Source organism: Rhinoderma darwinii, chromosome 3 (assembly GCF_050947455.1).
Source record: "Rhinoderma darwinii isolate aRhiDar2 chromosome 3, aRhiDar2.hap1, whole genome shotgun sequence".
NCBI lineage: Eukaryota > Metazoa > Chordata > Amphibia > Anura > Rhinodermatidae > Rhinoderma > Rhinoderma darwinii.
Window position 1 is genome coordinate 104953917 of NC_134689.1, and position 15489 is coordinate 104969405.

The following is a 15489-nucleotide window of genomic DNA, read 5'->3' on the forward strand; positions in this document are numbered from 1 at the left end:
ATGTATGTCAAACCAGTTTTTTTCCCTTTCCAGTCTGGTACAGTGTAGTGTGGTATGGTGCTGTTTTTGGGAATTAAAAAAAAAAGTATGCCCCTTTTTTTGAATCTTATACAACCTTTAAATGGGTTGTCTCAGGATTAAATATAAAATTTCTCTGTTAGATAATTCAAAACATAATAATTGCTTAGTGCTGGTGAGAGGCTGCTTCTTATACCTGGCTTGCACGATAACAGGAACCCCCCTGTGATTATGTATGATAGATAAGCATCAGTGTAAGGATTTAAACATTCTGTCTGTGTCCCAGGCAGTAGCTCTTCTCATTGAGCCATCTGAAACGCTGGACAGCTCCACTGCTGAATTGTCCAGCTTTTCTTGATTCTTGCCTCTCTTTTTCCTTGCCTAGATTGCCTGATTGGTCTCACCCTTTTTACTATAAAAGTCTGGACCTTGCACCTGCTCCTTGCCAGACTATTGACCGTCCCATCTGTAGTCTAGTTCCTTTCTGCCTTACTCTACAAACTGTTTCTGCTTACTTGTGTACCGAACTTGGATTGTTTCCTGACCACGTTTCTACCTTATTCTACAACTGGCTGCTGCTTATCTGTGTACCGAACTTGGATTGTTTCCTGACCATGTGTCTGCTTTTCAATACAACATGTTGCCACCTTCCCCTTTAGCAAATTTAGGCTGTTACTTGACTGCTCTTTCTATTATTACCCCCTGCTAGATTTTGTGTAATTTCCCTCATATCTCAATTAATAATACCGATTAGGGATGATACAAATTTTTTACTTGCGATCCTCCTTTTTTTTTTATAATTGCATTTATTCAGACATGTTGGATCCTGGCTACTAGGTTACTTTACCTAGGGCAATTTGCAACCTACAGCAGGGGTCTACCCCCAATAGCAATTAGCAACCTACAGCAGGGGTCTACCACCAATGGCACTCTAACTACAACTCCCAGCATGCCCTGACAGGTGCAAACTGTCAGGGAATGCCTGGAGTTTTAGTTTTACAACAGTTAGAGTGCCGCTGGTTGCAGACCCCTGACCTATAGTTTAACTTACAGCTGTTACAAACATTTATTTTGCTGGTACCTACCAGTCTAATTGCATTCTGATTTCTCTTTTTGTCTTTCTCTTTGAGATATTATGTTTTGTATGCATTGTACTTGACGATTCCATACACACTCCAAAATGCCCAAAATTGTCTTGAAGGAGGCCATTAACATGCAGATGTATAATATTATAGGAGGCAACTAATGCCAGGATAATGAGACACGTGCCTGTCCTTGGACTCCCTAATTGTGTGTAACAATATCCTTCTATATACAGTAAGGGGGCAACATATATATAGTAAAGGGGCAACAATTTTATTTTTTCATTGAAGCACAGCCGGGAGGCCCATATGTATTGTGGAGCCTATAACAAAACTTGAGAACAGACCTCTAATAATGTCACTAGAAACTTTCTACAAATTAAAGAATGCTAATCTAGGCCAGCAACACACGTGACACCTCCACCCCCTGACAATTATTTGGCTTTTGCCAAAATTGTACTTAAACTATCATCATGTATAAATATATACTTATGTCACTGACACAAATTTATATGTCAGCCATTATAAACAACTGCATAAAAGATTATGAACCTACAGTACACCATATCTATCTATATGTATGGAAAATCCCTTGTAGGATCCTAATAGTTAGAAATCTATAATAAAAAATAAATCTAAAAGTCTACTACATGAGCCTTTTCCTTATCTTCTCTTTAAAATGACCACATCAATCTATCTTTGTCACAGAATGTGGTAAAAATCTAATTATTAAGAAAATATATCCATATATTGATTATATACCATTTTGATGCATCACCTACAACTACTAGAAGCTGAGTTCTTTACCACTTCATGAAATAAGGCATTAAGCAATAACTTCTAAATTAAAAACCTAACTGCACGGGTAGGAAACAAAGTGAGATTGAATTCCAACTATTGAGTACAAAAATCTGAGGGATTTCCTACTTTATAATATCTCTTTCAGAACAGGACAGCAATCCCTTCTCATTTCTGTGCTGATCTCACTGGATGCAGTTTAACTTTCTGGAATTGTTTCATTCCTTATAAGGGTATGTTCACACGACAGCGTCGGTAACGGCTGAAATTACGGGGATGTTTTCAGGAGGAAACATCCCCGTAATTTCAGCCGTAACGGCATGTGCAGGCGCTTGAACGCCGCGTCCATTACGGACGTAATTGGCGCTGCTTTTCATTGGAGTCAATGAATAACGGCTCCAATTACGCCCAAAGAAGTGACAGGTCACTTCTTTGACGCGGGCGTCTATTTACGCGCCCGTCATTTGACAGCGGCGCGTAAATATACGCCTCGTGTGAACAGACAAACGTCAGCCTTTAATTTCAATGGGCAGATGTTTTTCAACGCTATCGAGGCGAATTTTTCGGACGTAATTGGGGGCAAAAACGCCCGAATTACGTCCGTAATTAGTGCGTGTGAACATACTCTTACAATAAACAACTACATTACATTCTGTCTGTTTTTCATTGAAAGCCCCCACCCAAAACTAAAAATGATGAAAATGTCTGTATTTAGTTTACTACAAGTGTCCTTTGGTTATTATAAGTCATAATCCTGTTTCCACTTCCATATTCCTAAAGGCTATGTAAACCTTTGATAAGCATTTAAATAAAAATAAAAAAATAAAGTAAATCAGTGTGATTGGTGCAACTTTATTATAATTTTTTATTAAAAACTGCTTTACTTTGAGATAAAGTTGCTCCGTATTCTCTATGCAGAGCAGCGGTATCGTTAAATCAAAGAAGAAGATTGAAGAATGACAAGTAAAAGAGTTTCAGCTTTTACCCTGTCAGATAATAGGTTTTAGCTTTAGCTGCTGTGGACATCTTCATCAATATCTGTAAAAACAAGCCAAATGCTCACCTATACAGTAGCACATTTTTATTTTATTTTTTTAAATACGCAGTTATCTATTGGATTTGCTCACTACTTATTGGCCGGTAATACTCACCTCTCCACGCTCTAAGCGCTGCCGTACTGGTTAGTGACCCCCGTCCAGCGTTAGAATGTAGAGTATGACAGCGTACACAATGTCCTGATCTTGGTAGCGGCAGGACCCTATGTGCGATTGCATCCCGAGCTGAAGTTTAGGAACAGGAGCAGGAGCGAGGAAAGGAAAGAATATAGAGGTGTCAGGTCTGGAACCTCATTATTTAAGGGGTCTGGGGTCTGACGTAATAAGAGTCTGGTATGGGATCTGAATATATTTAGGGGTCTGGTCTGGGGTCTAAAATTAACTTAGGAGTCTGTTCTGGGGTCTGAATTTGTGTCGATATAAAGGGTGGGGATGGGCTGTAAAAGTAAGGGGCCAAAAATGTCTGGGCAGCAAATTCTGAAGTTGTCAGGAGAAGTCGGTTTGGGCCGGATGCTTAAGAAAAGGAAACTCTTGCAATCAGAGAAGACATCACCTGTGAATAACTGGATGTAATAGTTATGTATTCTGTGGGTGACTGTGTCTGATCGTTACTGTATTCTTTTGTATAGTCTAGAGCAGGGGTCTCAAGCACGCGGCCCGCGGGCCGCATGCGGCCCCTGGAGCTGTCATCTGCGGCCCGCAGGACACAGAGCCGCTAGTATCGGCTCTGCTCCGAGACTCTGGAATTCCCTGACATCGCTCTCCACATATGAACAGCCATGTCTGGGGCTTCCCCAGAGCCGGAGTCCCGTGCAGAGCGCTACTATCGGCTCTGCTCTGGTACTCTGTCAAATTCCCTGACATCGGTGTCCATACATCGACAATGATGTCAGGGGCTTCCCCAGAGCAGGAGTCCCAGTGATGTCAGGAGCACAGCTGGCACTGTGGCAGCATCTACGGAGGGCACTGTGACAGCATCTACGGAGGGCACTGTGGCAGCATCTACTGAAGGAACTGTGGCAGCATCTACGGAGGGCACTGTGGCAGCATCTACGGAGGGCACTGTGGCAGCATCTAGAGAGGGCACTGTGGCAGTATCTACAGAGGGCACTGTGGCAGCATCTACAGAGGGCACTGTGGCAGCATCTACAGAGGGAACTGTGGCAGCATCTAGAGGACACTGTGGCAGCATCTACAGAGGGCACTGTGGCCGCATCTACAGAGGGCAGTGTGGCCGCATCTACAGAGGGCACTGTGGCAGCATCTACAGAGGGAACTGTGGCAGCATCTACAGAGGGAACTGTGGCAGCATCTAGAGGACACTGTGGCAGCATCTACAGAGGGCACTGTGGCAGCATCTACAGAGGGCACTGTGGCAGCATCCACAGAGGGCACTGTGGCATCTACAGAGGGTACTGTGGCATTATGTACAGAGGACACTGTGGCAGTATGTACAGAGGACACTGTGGCATAATCTAGGGGTGTGTTGCATTATCTACAGAGGGCACTGTGGCATTATCTACAGAGGGCACTGTGGCATTATCTAGGGGTGTGTTGAATTATCTACAGAGGACTCTGTGGCATTATCTACAGAGGGCACTGTGGCAGCATCTACAGAGGACTCTGCGGCAGCATTCACAGAGGGCACTGCGGCAGCATCCACAGTGGGCACTGCAGCAGCATCCACAGAGGGCACTGTGGCCCTAGCTAAAAAGGGGCTGCCCAATCTTGACATGTGTGTCTGCCAAACGCTGCTAACTGAGCCGCCGAACTGCATTTAGCGACACTTAAACTGGAAAACTGGATTGTTGAAATAAGAACGTGGAGAAATATCTAAAATTTTAAACCTAGCACTATTATTATAGTAATGTAGTATTAGTATTATAGTAATGTAGTATTATTGTTATAGTAATATAGTGTTATAGTAGATCAAATAACTAATTGATTAACAATAATTTAGTATTGTATCAAATTTGAAAGTAATGCGGCCCGTCAACTTACCATTTTTTCTATATGCGGCCCACTTACCACGCCGTGTTTGAGACCCCTGGTCTAGAGCGTGATGATACTCTGCAAACCGCCTGTGCAGAAATGGTATGTGTATGGTCCCTGTATGGCGATATTATTGGTTGGATAGATTTTTGTATAGCAGTAGTGGACACTTGTTCCTGACTGAAAAAAAAAGTATACAACTGTCCCTGACTAAAAGAGCACGTGTACACCTGTCCCTGAGTTTGTGATTACGTTTTTTTGTGTTCCGTGTTGATGGTGTGGCTTACATATTTAAGGAAGTAGCAAGGGGCATGACCAAAAAGAGGAAACTCGTGGCTACGTGTTTGCTCCCTGCTTTCTTCAACCCTGCTAGAATTGAATCCCGGATCTACCCCCAATATTTCAAAAGGTCCATCCCAACTAGTAATACATAAAAAATTCTTATGAAACTGGTGATTTTCCTTTTTTTTTTTTTTCTGCACCTAGCTAACAAAAGTGCTAAGCATAGTTATTTAATGTATGTGATGATTAAGTGCTGTTGAGATAAATTTAATAATCTTGGTGTCTAAACCAAGGCGTCTGGTCATAGCTGCTATACTGGTTCCATTATTTGGCACCAGCCCAAATAAGTACACTTGTTCAAGCAAGTGTACATTAATAAAGATATATCATATGTGTCAAGTTTCCATAACAACGCACATGGTTAAAACTTGAAAATGGGCCTGATCTGAAAGGGCGATAAAGCTTCTGGTCAGGAAGTGGTTAAATATGTGGTTTATTAATATATTACTACTATGATGAGATATGACCGCTAGAATTGCACAAGTAAACTGTACTGTCAACTGTGATTTTCCGAAGACTTAAATTGCATATGTGATCAGCTTAGACAGGCAACAACAGCTTTCTTACATCTTAATTGTCTTTAAAGGGGTTTTCCAAAATTGGCCAATGGCTACAAACATTAAAAGCAGGCCCAATCCGTCACTCAAAAAGTGGTTTTAGTGAAGGATTAAGCATGAATATAATAAAATGCTATATTCTTCCCATGCCCCAATTCTTAGTATTTAGGGAACCTGTAATAAAGAGATAAGTGATGCAATGTCAAAGGGGTTCCAAACATTTTAAATACTGTTACTTTTAATAACGGAATTATATTTTATTATTATTTCTATTATTATATTATTTGAAGACGAGAACACCAGCAAACTTGATAACATCACAAATGTAATATAGAATATTTGAGTACCCTTACTTTATTATGGCTACTGTCTTCAGGGACTAGGTTTTACGTAACACCAGGGTCCCACAGAAACTTGGTAGGAGAACACTGGACTACAAACTATGGACATTTACATGCCCAGGTTTTAAAGAAACACTTCAGGGCCTGAATCCTACAGCGTCTGCTGAACGGACCGGAAGTTAGTCTCTCGATGTGAGTCTCAGACTTACATTAAGAGACTGACATCCGGTTTCTACAACAGACTCTGCAGGATTTGAATTGTCAGAGTACAAATTACGTGACCACATGGCGGACCGAAACGGAGCAGCCTCCCCTGAAATATAGCACCATGTGTGCTTCTTTAACCATGGCAGCAAGAATAAAAACATACATTGTTTATATAGTTTGCTGCATACAGAGAACTCACAAAAAACTAAATGAGTTCTGCTCTGGAGGATGGAACGCTCAAGTGAACCCCTCCATAAACCCCTCCATAAAGAAGGGCTGAGAGGGTTTATTTGCTGTGTTTGCACACAGTGCTGTAAGATCGGAGGTACCCTGACTATCTAATTGTTAACAGGGTATATGATAGCTGCAACGTAGTAAAGACCTCTGTCTGGTGATATAAGCTCTTTAAGCTCCCTATATGTATGTGCATTTTTATGGAATGGGTTTCTTTACGCTAATTTTATTATAAATATAACAATTAATAAGTGACCTCAATGAACTTTATTCTTCACTATTTAAGTCTCAACACTTCATGTTAATTTATTGCTTGATAAACCTTGGAATTTTCTTCTTGAAATATCTCTGGAGAAGAGCTCAGCTAGAAAAGGATCCCTTTTTACAGCTTCTTAGAGAGGCCACTTTGAGAACGTATTAAAAAGGCTTTGGAAGATTTCTTTGAGCCTGGAAATTGAGCAGCCGACATTACATTGAAAGCTGCATTTTAAAACTAGTCATTCAATGAAATTAATTTTATGCTTAAAAGCACTAGTAAGATCTGCACGATGGGAATCATACATATGAATAAATTCACCTGCTTTGGAATTCAGACTGATGCTTCATCGTAGCGGCATGTCTGCTACCTGTCTGACTTCATTACCTGTCATTCTACAGTATCAGTAAAACTAATAATTGGACTAAATGCCTGTATGATCTAGAAAAAAAGAGCTTTCGCAATATATATTACAAGCTTGCCGGTTTCTCAGAGAAAATAAATGTAGTTTGCTCTTCCCATGAAACGAATTGAGAGTCTTATTCGGGTGCATAAAATTTCTCCCATTTTTCTTCCTAATATATTCTTCATATATATATATATATATATATATATATATATATATATATATATATATATATATATATATATATATATATATATAGGGGCGTAACTAGGAAAGACTGGGCCCCATAGCAAACTTTTGACTGGGGCCCCCCCTCCCCTGGGTGTCACACAACCCCCCCCCTTGTAGATAGTGCGATTTTTTACAGCCCCCCCTGTAGATAACGCCATACAGTCCCCCCTGTAGATAATGCCATACGGCCCTCCTGTAGATACCGCCATACAACCCTCTGCAGATAACGCCATACAGTCCCCCCTGTAGATAACGCCATACAGCCCCCCTGTAGATAACGCCATACAGCCCCCTCTGTAGATAGAGCCATACATGCCCTTGTAGATAACGCCATACAGCCCCCTCTGTAGAGAACTCCATACAGCCCCCTCTGTAGATAGCGCCATACAGCCCCCTCTGTAGATAACGCCATACAGCCCCCTCTGTAGATAACGCCATACAGCCCCCTCTGTAGATAGTTCCATAGAGCCCCCTCTGTAGATAACACCATACTGCCCCCCTTGTAGATAACGCCATACAGAGTCCCCCCTGTAGATAACGCCATACAGCCCCCTTTGTAGATATCTACAGAGGGGGCTGTATGTCTTTATCTACAAAGGGGGCTGTATGGAGTTCTCTACAGGGGGGCTGTATGGCGTTACCTACACGGGGGGCTGTATGGCGTTATCTACAGAGGGCTGTATGGCGCTATCTACAGAGGGGGCTGTATGGCGCTATCTACAGAGGGGGCTGTATAGTGTTACCTACAGGGGGGGCTGTATAGCGTTACCTACAGGGGGGGCTGTATGGCGCTATCTACAGAGGGGGCTGTATGGCGCTATCTACAGAGGGGGCTGTATAGCGTTACCTACAGGGGGGGCTGTATAGCGTAACCTACAGGGGGGGCTGTATAGCGTTACCTACAGGGGGGCTGTATAGCGTTACCTACAGGGGGGCTGTATAGCGTTACCTACAGGGGGTGTCTGTATAGCGTTACCTACAGGGGGGCTGTATAGCGTTATCTACAGGGGGGACTCTGTATGGCGTTCTCTACAGTGGGGGCTGTATGGCGTTATCTACAGAGGGGGCTGTATTGTGCTAACTCCATACAGCCCCCCCTGTAGGTAATGCTATACAGCCCCCCCTGTAGGTAACGCTATACAGCCCCCACCGTAGGTAACGCTATACAGACACCCCCTGTAGGTAAAGCTATACAGCCCCCCCTGTAGGTAACGCTAGACAGACACCCCCTGTAGGTAACGCTATACAGCCCCCCCTGTAGGTAACGCCATGCAGCCCCAACCCCCCAAAAAAATCTGACCTACAGTGTGTGTTATACAAAAGACATGTATCCCCTATCCACAGGATAGGGGATACATGTGTGATCGCTGGCAGCGATAGGGAGAACGTGTGACCGAAAGTCCCCTGAAGTTCTCCATGACTAACCGCTGACTTCCAGCGTCTGCACAGCTCAATAAAAATGAACGGAGCGCTGGTCACGCATGCGCACAAGCGCGACCGGCGCTCCATTCATTTCTACGGAGCTGCCGACACAGACCCCGGAAGTCCGAGGTTTGTGATGGAGAACTTCAGGGGACTTTCAGTCCCCCGTTCTCCCTATCAATGCCAGCGATCACACATGTATCCCCTATCCTGTGGATAGGGGATACACGTCTTTTGTTTAATGGCAGAGCGGGGAGATACCTCCCTGCTCTGCCGTAGTGTTTAGTGGCATCGCGCTGTAGCAGCCATAGCGGCTGCTAGCGGAGCCTCCGGCCATGGTGGGGGCCCGTGCCGGCGGGCAACACGGGCCCCCTCATGTCACGGGCCCTATAGCAGCCGCTACGGCTGCTACAGCGGTAGTTACGCCACTGTATGTATATATATATATATATATATATATATATACTTGAGCAAGGCCCATGTGGGCTGAAATGTTGCACTGACGTATGGGTGAATAAACCTTTTTTTCACTGAATTGGAGTCCTGTGTAGTGCTGCCTATTTGTTTGGAAATATATATGTGGGACTGAATTCTGAGGTCCTAAGGCTTGTGCACACACAACTATGCATATTTTGCATTTATATGTGCTTATGTATATACTGTATATCACAAAGCAACTAATATGATTAAACAATCCACTTTTTTGAGAATTACTTTCTCACTGAAAATGATTTGATTAAGGCTCTGTTCACATCTGCGTTGGGGTCCCGTTCTGACGTTCCGTCTGAGCTTTCCGTCAGAACGGGACTCTGATCAGACACAAACTGACACGAACGGAAACCACCATTGATTTCAATCAGTCCTGTGTCGATACATCACTGACCTACGTAACGACACGGCTGTTCTTTACTAATTATTCCGCCCCCTCTGTGTCTATTGGCCCTCCACACTAGTTCTCCCTTCCGCTTTAGTTTATCCCGCCTACCTTCTTTATTTGAGGTGCGGTCACAGAATCCTGTGACCGCACCTCAGATATCTAATGTGACCCCCACCATACCTAAATTTATGTACCCAATATAATATATATATATATATATATATATATATATATATATATATATATAATAATTATAATAATAATCTTTATTCATATAGCACCAACATATTACGCAGCACTTTACAATTTAGAGGGAACATGAAACAGACTATATCAGACATTTCACAGGGACAAAGCTCATTTACAATTCAAACAGGAGGAGTGAGGACCCTGCTCGCAAGAGCTTACAATCTATGAGATATATATATAAGCAAAGAATGAACAAGGCGGACATTGAGGAGGCCGTGGACCAATAGGATGCCTCAAAACCCTAGGCTTCTGATGTACACCCAGGTTTGAGGCATCCTATTGGTCCACGGCTTCCTCAATGTCCGCTCCATTCATTTTTTGCTTCTACTTGAATAGCAGCACGATTTTCTTTGCGTGCATGTTATTCCCCAATTTTCACTGAGGAATAGCATGCACGCAAAGGAAATCGTGCTGCTATTCAAGTACAAGCAAAGAATAAACGGAGCAGACGTTGAGGAGGCTGTGGATCAATAGGATGCCTCAAACCTGGGACTTCTGACGTAAACCTGGGTTTGAGGCATCCTATTGGTCCACGGTCTCATCATTGCCTGCCCCTTTGATGACGCCTCAATGCCTGCCCCATTTGCCCCTTATTAATAAAACTCCTCAGTGCTCGTGCACTGCATGGCCTGAGAAAAAAAATGTCCATGAAAACTCCTTTAAGATACAATTCTGTGGTACATACACATTAGCAAAAATTCAGGCCGCCGGTTGTGTCCTTTAATTCCGGTTATTCCCTTGTTCTGCTCCTCTGACGGAGCAGAACAACGGAATAACAAGCACAGGTGTGAACAGTGCCTAAGGGTATAACATGTCCCCAAAAAGTCACTATTATACAACAATACTCCTGTTTGAACAAATTAATTTACAAGAAAAACACTAATGTTGACAGCTCAGAAGATTTCAGTATGCCACAAATAAATAAAACAACAAGGATAACATATAATTTTATTATATTCATTTATAAAAGTTATAATTGCATATAGTGCTGAGGTTGATCAAATGCTTCAAATATAAATATAGAAATAAAATATATTTAAACAGCAATATACCCAGAAAATCTGTAAGCCTAGGCCCAAGTCTGTTCATGTAATACTGCAAACGATATTACCGGCCATTAAACGAGATGAAATCAACGACGTGTCAGAGGTTGGCAACAGCTTTCATGTGTTTTGTAAAGCAGATATTTTTGTTTCCAATCAGTAGCTAACAACAGGCCTTCTTTTCCTTATACTCTGTGTAAACCACCTTGGTGAGGTAGAGAGCTATTGTAATAATACAGAAGATACAGGTATCTACAGTTATAAAAATGTCTTGAGACCCAGTATAGGTCACAAACTACTTCTATATGGTACTCAATATTTGAAAGTTATTTTTTGAATAAATTTTTTGAATATTTTAAACGATATGGCCCAAAATTACAGCAACATTTCCAGAGAAGAACCTATTCACTGGAGCAGAGGAGGGAGGGATGTATTAGTCAGAATGGTAACAAACAAAGGGGTTTCCCTATTGGATTATACAATAACAATTACTGGTACTTTAGTTCAACACTTAAAGGGATTTTCTGGATTTATGTGCAGATGGTTAAATTGCAGTCAAATTAGTCAGTTACTAATGCACTGTCTGTAGCTGAAATGTCAGGTTTGTAAACCAGTCCCACGTGCAGTCACATGACCACGTTCCTGGTGTTTATATCCTGCTTGTGTGATGTCATGTAAACTGAACACATGGTTATCTCCCCTCTCCTCCCTCCCTGTAGTATGGGAGGTCACAGATCACATTCTTCTTATCTCTACTGCTCTTTCCTCTTGCTGCCTGTCTCTAGAGGGAATCTGCCACAATTTTCTTTCCTATGAAATAAACTTGGGTGAGATTATGGGCATAGCTTGCCACAATGCCTATGCAAATTAGACTTGTAGGGGGGTCCAATAGTGCTGGTTCTTTTTGACATTCTAGCATCATAAGTAAGCTGCACATTACAAAGTGAGAATGGGCTCCTCTCTGCCCTGAACCTTGTAAGCCTAGTTTGTATAGGCAGGAGACATTTTAGGGTCAAGATCCTAGTGACAAACTTAGAAAACAAAAAAAAGTAATACCTACAGTCCTGGTCAAAATTTTTGAGACTGACACAAATTTTGGTTTTCACAAAGTTTGCTGCTTTAGTGTTTTTAGATCTTTTAGTCAGATGTTTCTATAGTATACGGAAGTACGATTCTAAGCATTTTATACGTTTTTAAACCTTTATTGACAAATACATCAAGTTTATGCAAAGACACAATATTTACAGTGTAGACCCTTCTTTTTCAAGACTTCTGCAATTCGCCCTGGCATGCTTGACGAAGGCTGCATTGAGCAGCTGTAACGTTGCACTGGTTTTTGCACTGATGTGAGAATAAATCTACCTTTTTTTCTGACAACATCTTCTTGGAGTGCCGTCTTTTTTACTTTTCGCCATGGCATTCTGGATATCAGCTTCTGGGCCAAATCCTGACTGATGGCAACCCACTCTTGGCTAATCAGTGCTTGGAGTTTATCACGATCTCTGTGTTTTTGTTTGCCCACCTGCTGTTTGAGGATTGACCACTGGTTCTCAATAGAATTGAGATCTGGGGAGTTTCCTGGCCATGGTCACAAAATGTCAACGTTTAGTTCACCGAGCCTCTTCGTTATAACTTTTGCCTTGTGACATGGTGCTCCATCATGCTGGAAAAAGCATTGTTCATCATTAAGATGCTTCTGGATCGTTGTGAGAAGTTGCACTTGGAGGATGTTTAGATACCATTCTTTCTTTATTCATGGATGAAAAGCAACCCCACACATGAATGGCCTCAGAATGCTTTACTGTTGGCATGACACAGGACTCAAGGGAGCGCTATCCTTTTCTAATCTGGACAATTATTCTTCCAGTTGTCTCAAGGAGTCTGAAGGGGGCTCCATCGGAGAAAATAACTTAATCCTAGTACTCTGCAGTCCAATCCATGTACTTCCTGCAGAATGTCAGTCTGTCCGAAGTGGCTTCTTTACTGCTCTTCTTGACACTAGGTGAGCCTCCAAAAGCCTTTGCCTCACTGAGAATGAAGATGCACTGCCACTTGCTTGCTGCCATTGTTGAGCAAGCTCTGCACTGGCTGTAGCTGAATCCTCCTCAGGCAATGGTCCTGGCACTTGTTGGACTTTCTTGGGTGCCCTAAAGTCTTTTCAGAGCAATTGAACCTCTCTCCTTGAAGTTCTACATGATCCGATAAATGGTTGATAAAAGGGAAATCTTACAAGCAGCAATGTTCTTGCCCATAAAGCTCTTTTGATGCAAAGCAATGATGACTGCACATGTTTCCTTGGCGGTAACCATGGTTAACAGAAGAAGACAATGATTTCAAGCACCATCTCCCTTTAAAAGCAACCAGTCTGCTGTTATAATTCAATCAGCATGACAGAGTGAGATCAGCTGCCTTGTCCTCATTAACACATTCCCCTGAGCTAACAAGAAGATCACTGAAATTATGTTAGCAGGTCACTTTGGGGCAGGCTGAAATGCAGTGGAAATTGTTTTTTGGTGATAAAGTTTTTATGGCAAGGAATGCATTTGCAATTAATTGCAATTCATCTGATCACTCTTCATACCATCTAGAGTTAATGCAAATTGCCACTATAAGAACCGAAGCAGCAAACTTTGTGGAAACCAAAATTTGTGTCAGTCTCAAAACTTTTGCCCAAGACTGTAGAACTGTGCAGGTTTTTTTTACTTTTTTTAAAGATATGTCCCAAAATGACAGAAATATTTCCACTAAAGAACTTAATCACTGGATTTAGGCAAAGGAGGGAGGTAGGTGTCAGTCAGTATTGTAACATACAAACGCCCCTCTGCTCCAAGTTTATCTCATAGAGGTGAGGTAATTCATCAACATAACATCCCACTGTTTTTATAAAGAGAGTAACAAAGGCCGTTTCAGTAAATCCCCACAATATTCTAGTCAATGTTGAAATTAATATGCACCCTACACAATCAGGTGATTTCACCTTCCAAGCACAGACATGTACAAAACATAATATCATTCAATACAATGATTTCTCTGAAGTAAAGGCCAAATCAAACATACCCTGGCACATTTTCACAACAGACATTGCTTGTACTGTTTGGAAAGGGAAAAAAAAGTGTGCTTGTATTCTAACCATTCGTGTATGCCAGTGTACACAACAATAAAAAAAACAAACATGTAATCAAAACTTACACAGATTTGCATTAACACTAATAATAGAGAGGCACAAGGATAGAGATGGTATAAAGTATGTGTTGCCATTAAGCTGACAGACCCCCTTGATATATCTATCGATATACATAAAAAACAAAATATACATACTTGTGTATATATATATATATATATATATATATATATATATATATATATATATATATATATGTATATATATATATATATATGTATGTATATGTATATATATTCAGTTCCAAAATGGCTTCCCCTCTTTGTGGGAATCATATAGACCAACAGTCTGTATAAACAGTAGATCAACATACACATAGTGTATTCATACACATTATTATGAAAACGCATGTATGGAAAAGTCTTAAATGTCTTACCCCTTCTATAGGCATTCTTGTCTTTGGGAACAGTCTGTACTGTGATTCATTATATGTCTTCTGTTCTCGACCCTTCCTAAAAGAATCTTGGGTAAACAGTCCTCCCACTCGCTGAAATGAGTTCTTTCTCATCAGGCCTTGCCCACTCTTTATGCCTTCCAGCAGACGGACTAAGAGCAAGTTTGCCGGTAACTCCTCTATGCTGCAATATACTGGGGTTCTGCATTCTGGACATCTCAGCTCTTTTCGGGCTTTCAATATCCGCTGTAAACATGGCTGACAGAAGGTATGTTGACATGGTAGCACCTTGGCAGTGGCATCCAATTTTCCTAAACAGACTGGGCAGTTCAACAGGTCAAGGACAACTAATTCATCCATGGTGGCCAAGGATTTCAATTGGAATCGAAATATCAAATCTACATGGTCATCCTACCGGAAAAAAAAAGAATAAAGAAAAAATTAACATGGTAGAAATGTGCAGGTGCAGTGGTCACAGCAGAACAGTCGGATTTTCAATCCTCACAGCATTTTTCTTTTTCCTGCAGACATTACAGAGCAATGCCTCACAAGACAGTTGCAGATGTGCACCTTAGTTTTACAGCTCAGTTCCAAGTGAGTCATATGTGATTCACAAATACAATGGAAGCTATGAAATGCTGCCTTCTCATCATCTCCCTGTCAGGATCTAAGGTTCTTTCCTGTTACAGGTAGATGATGCGTACAGGGTCGATTCAGGAAACCCTGACCTCTCACTGCTCATGGTCATGGCTAACAGCATCCATGGGTATAATCTCTGTACCATCAGCAACAAAGATGTTTATG

General features: G+C 41.8%; 1 protein-coding gene across 1 annotated transcript in view; it reads right to left on the reverse strand.

Annotated features, from left to right (window-relative positions):
* The window catches only part of SH3RF2 (SH3 domain containing ring finger 2), a 98078-nt gene extending 82894 nt beyond the window's left edge, over positions 1-15184 (reverse strand). Inside the window, exon 1 of the mRNA XM_075860030.1 lies at positions 14668-15184. Within this exon, the coding sequence (XP_075716145.1) occupies positions 14668-15045 (378 nt within the window). The 5' untranslated portion in view covers positions 15046-15184. The remainder of the gene's footprint in view (positions 1-14667) is intronic.
* Positions 15185-15489: the final 305 nt, after the last annotated feature.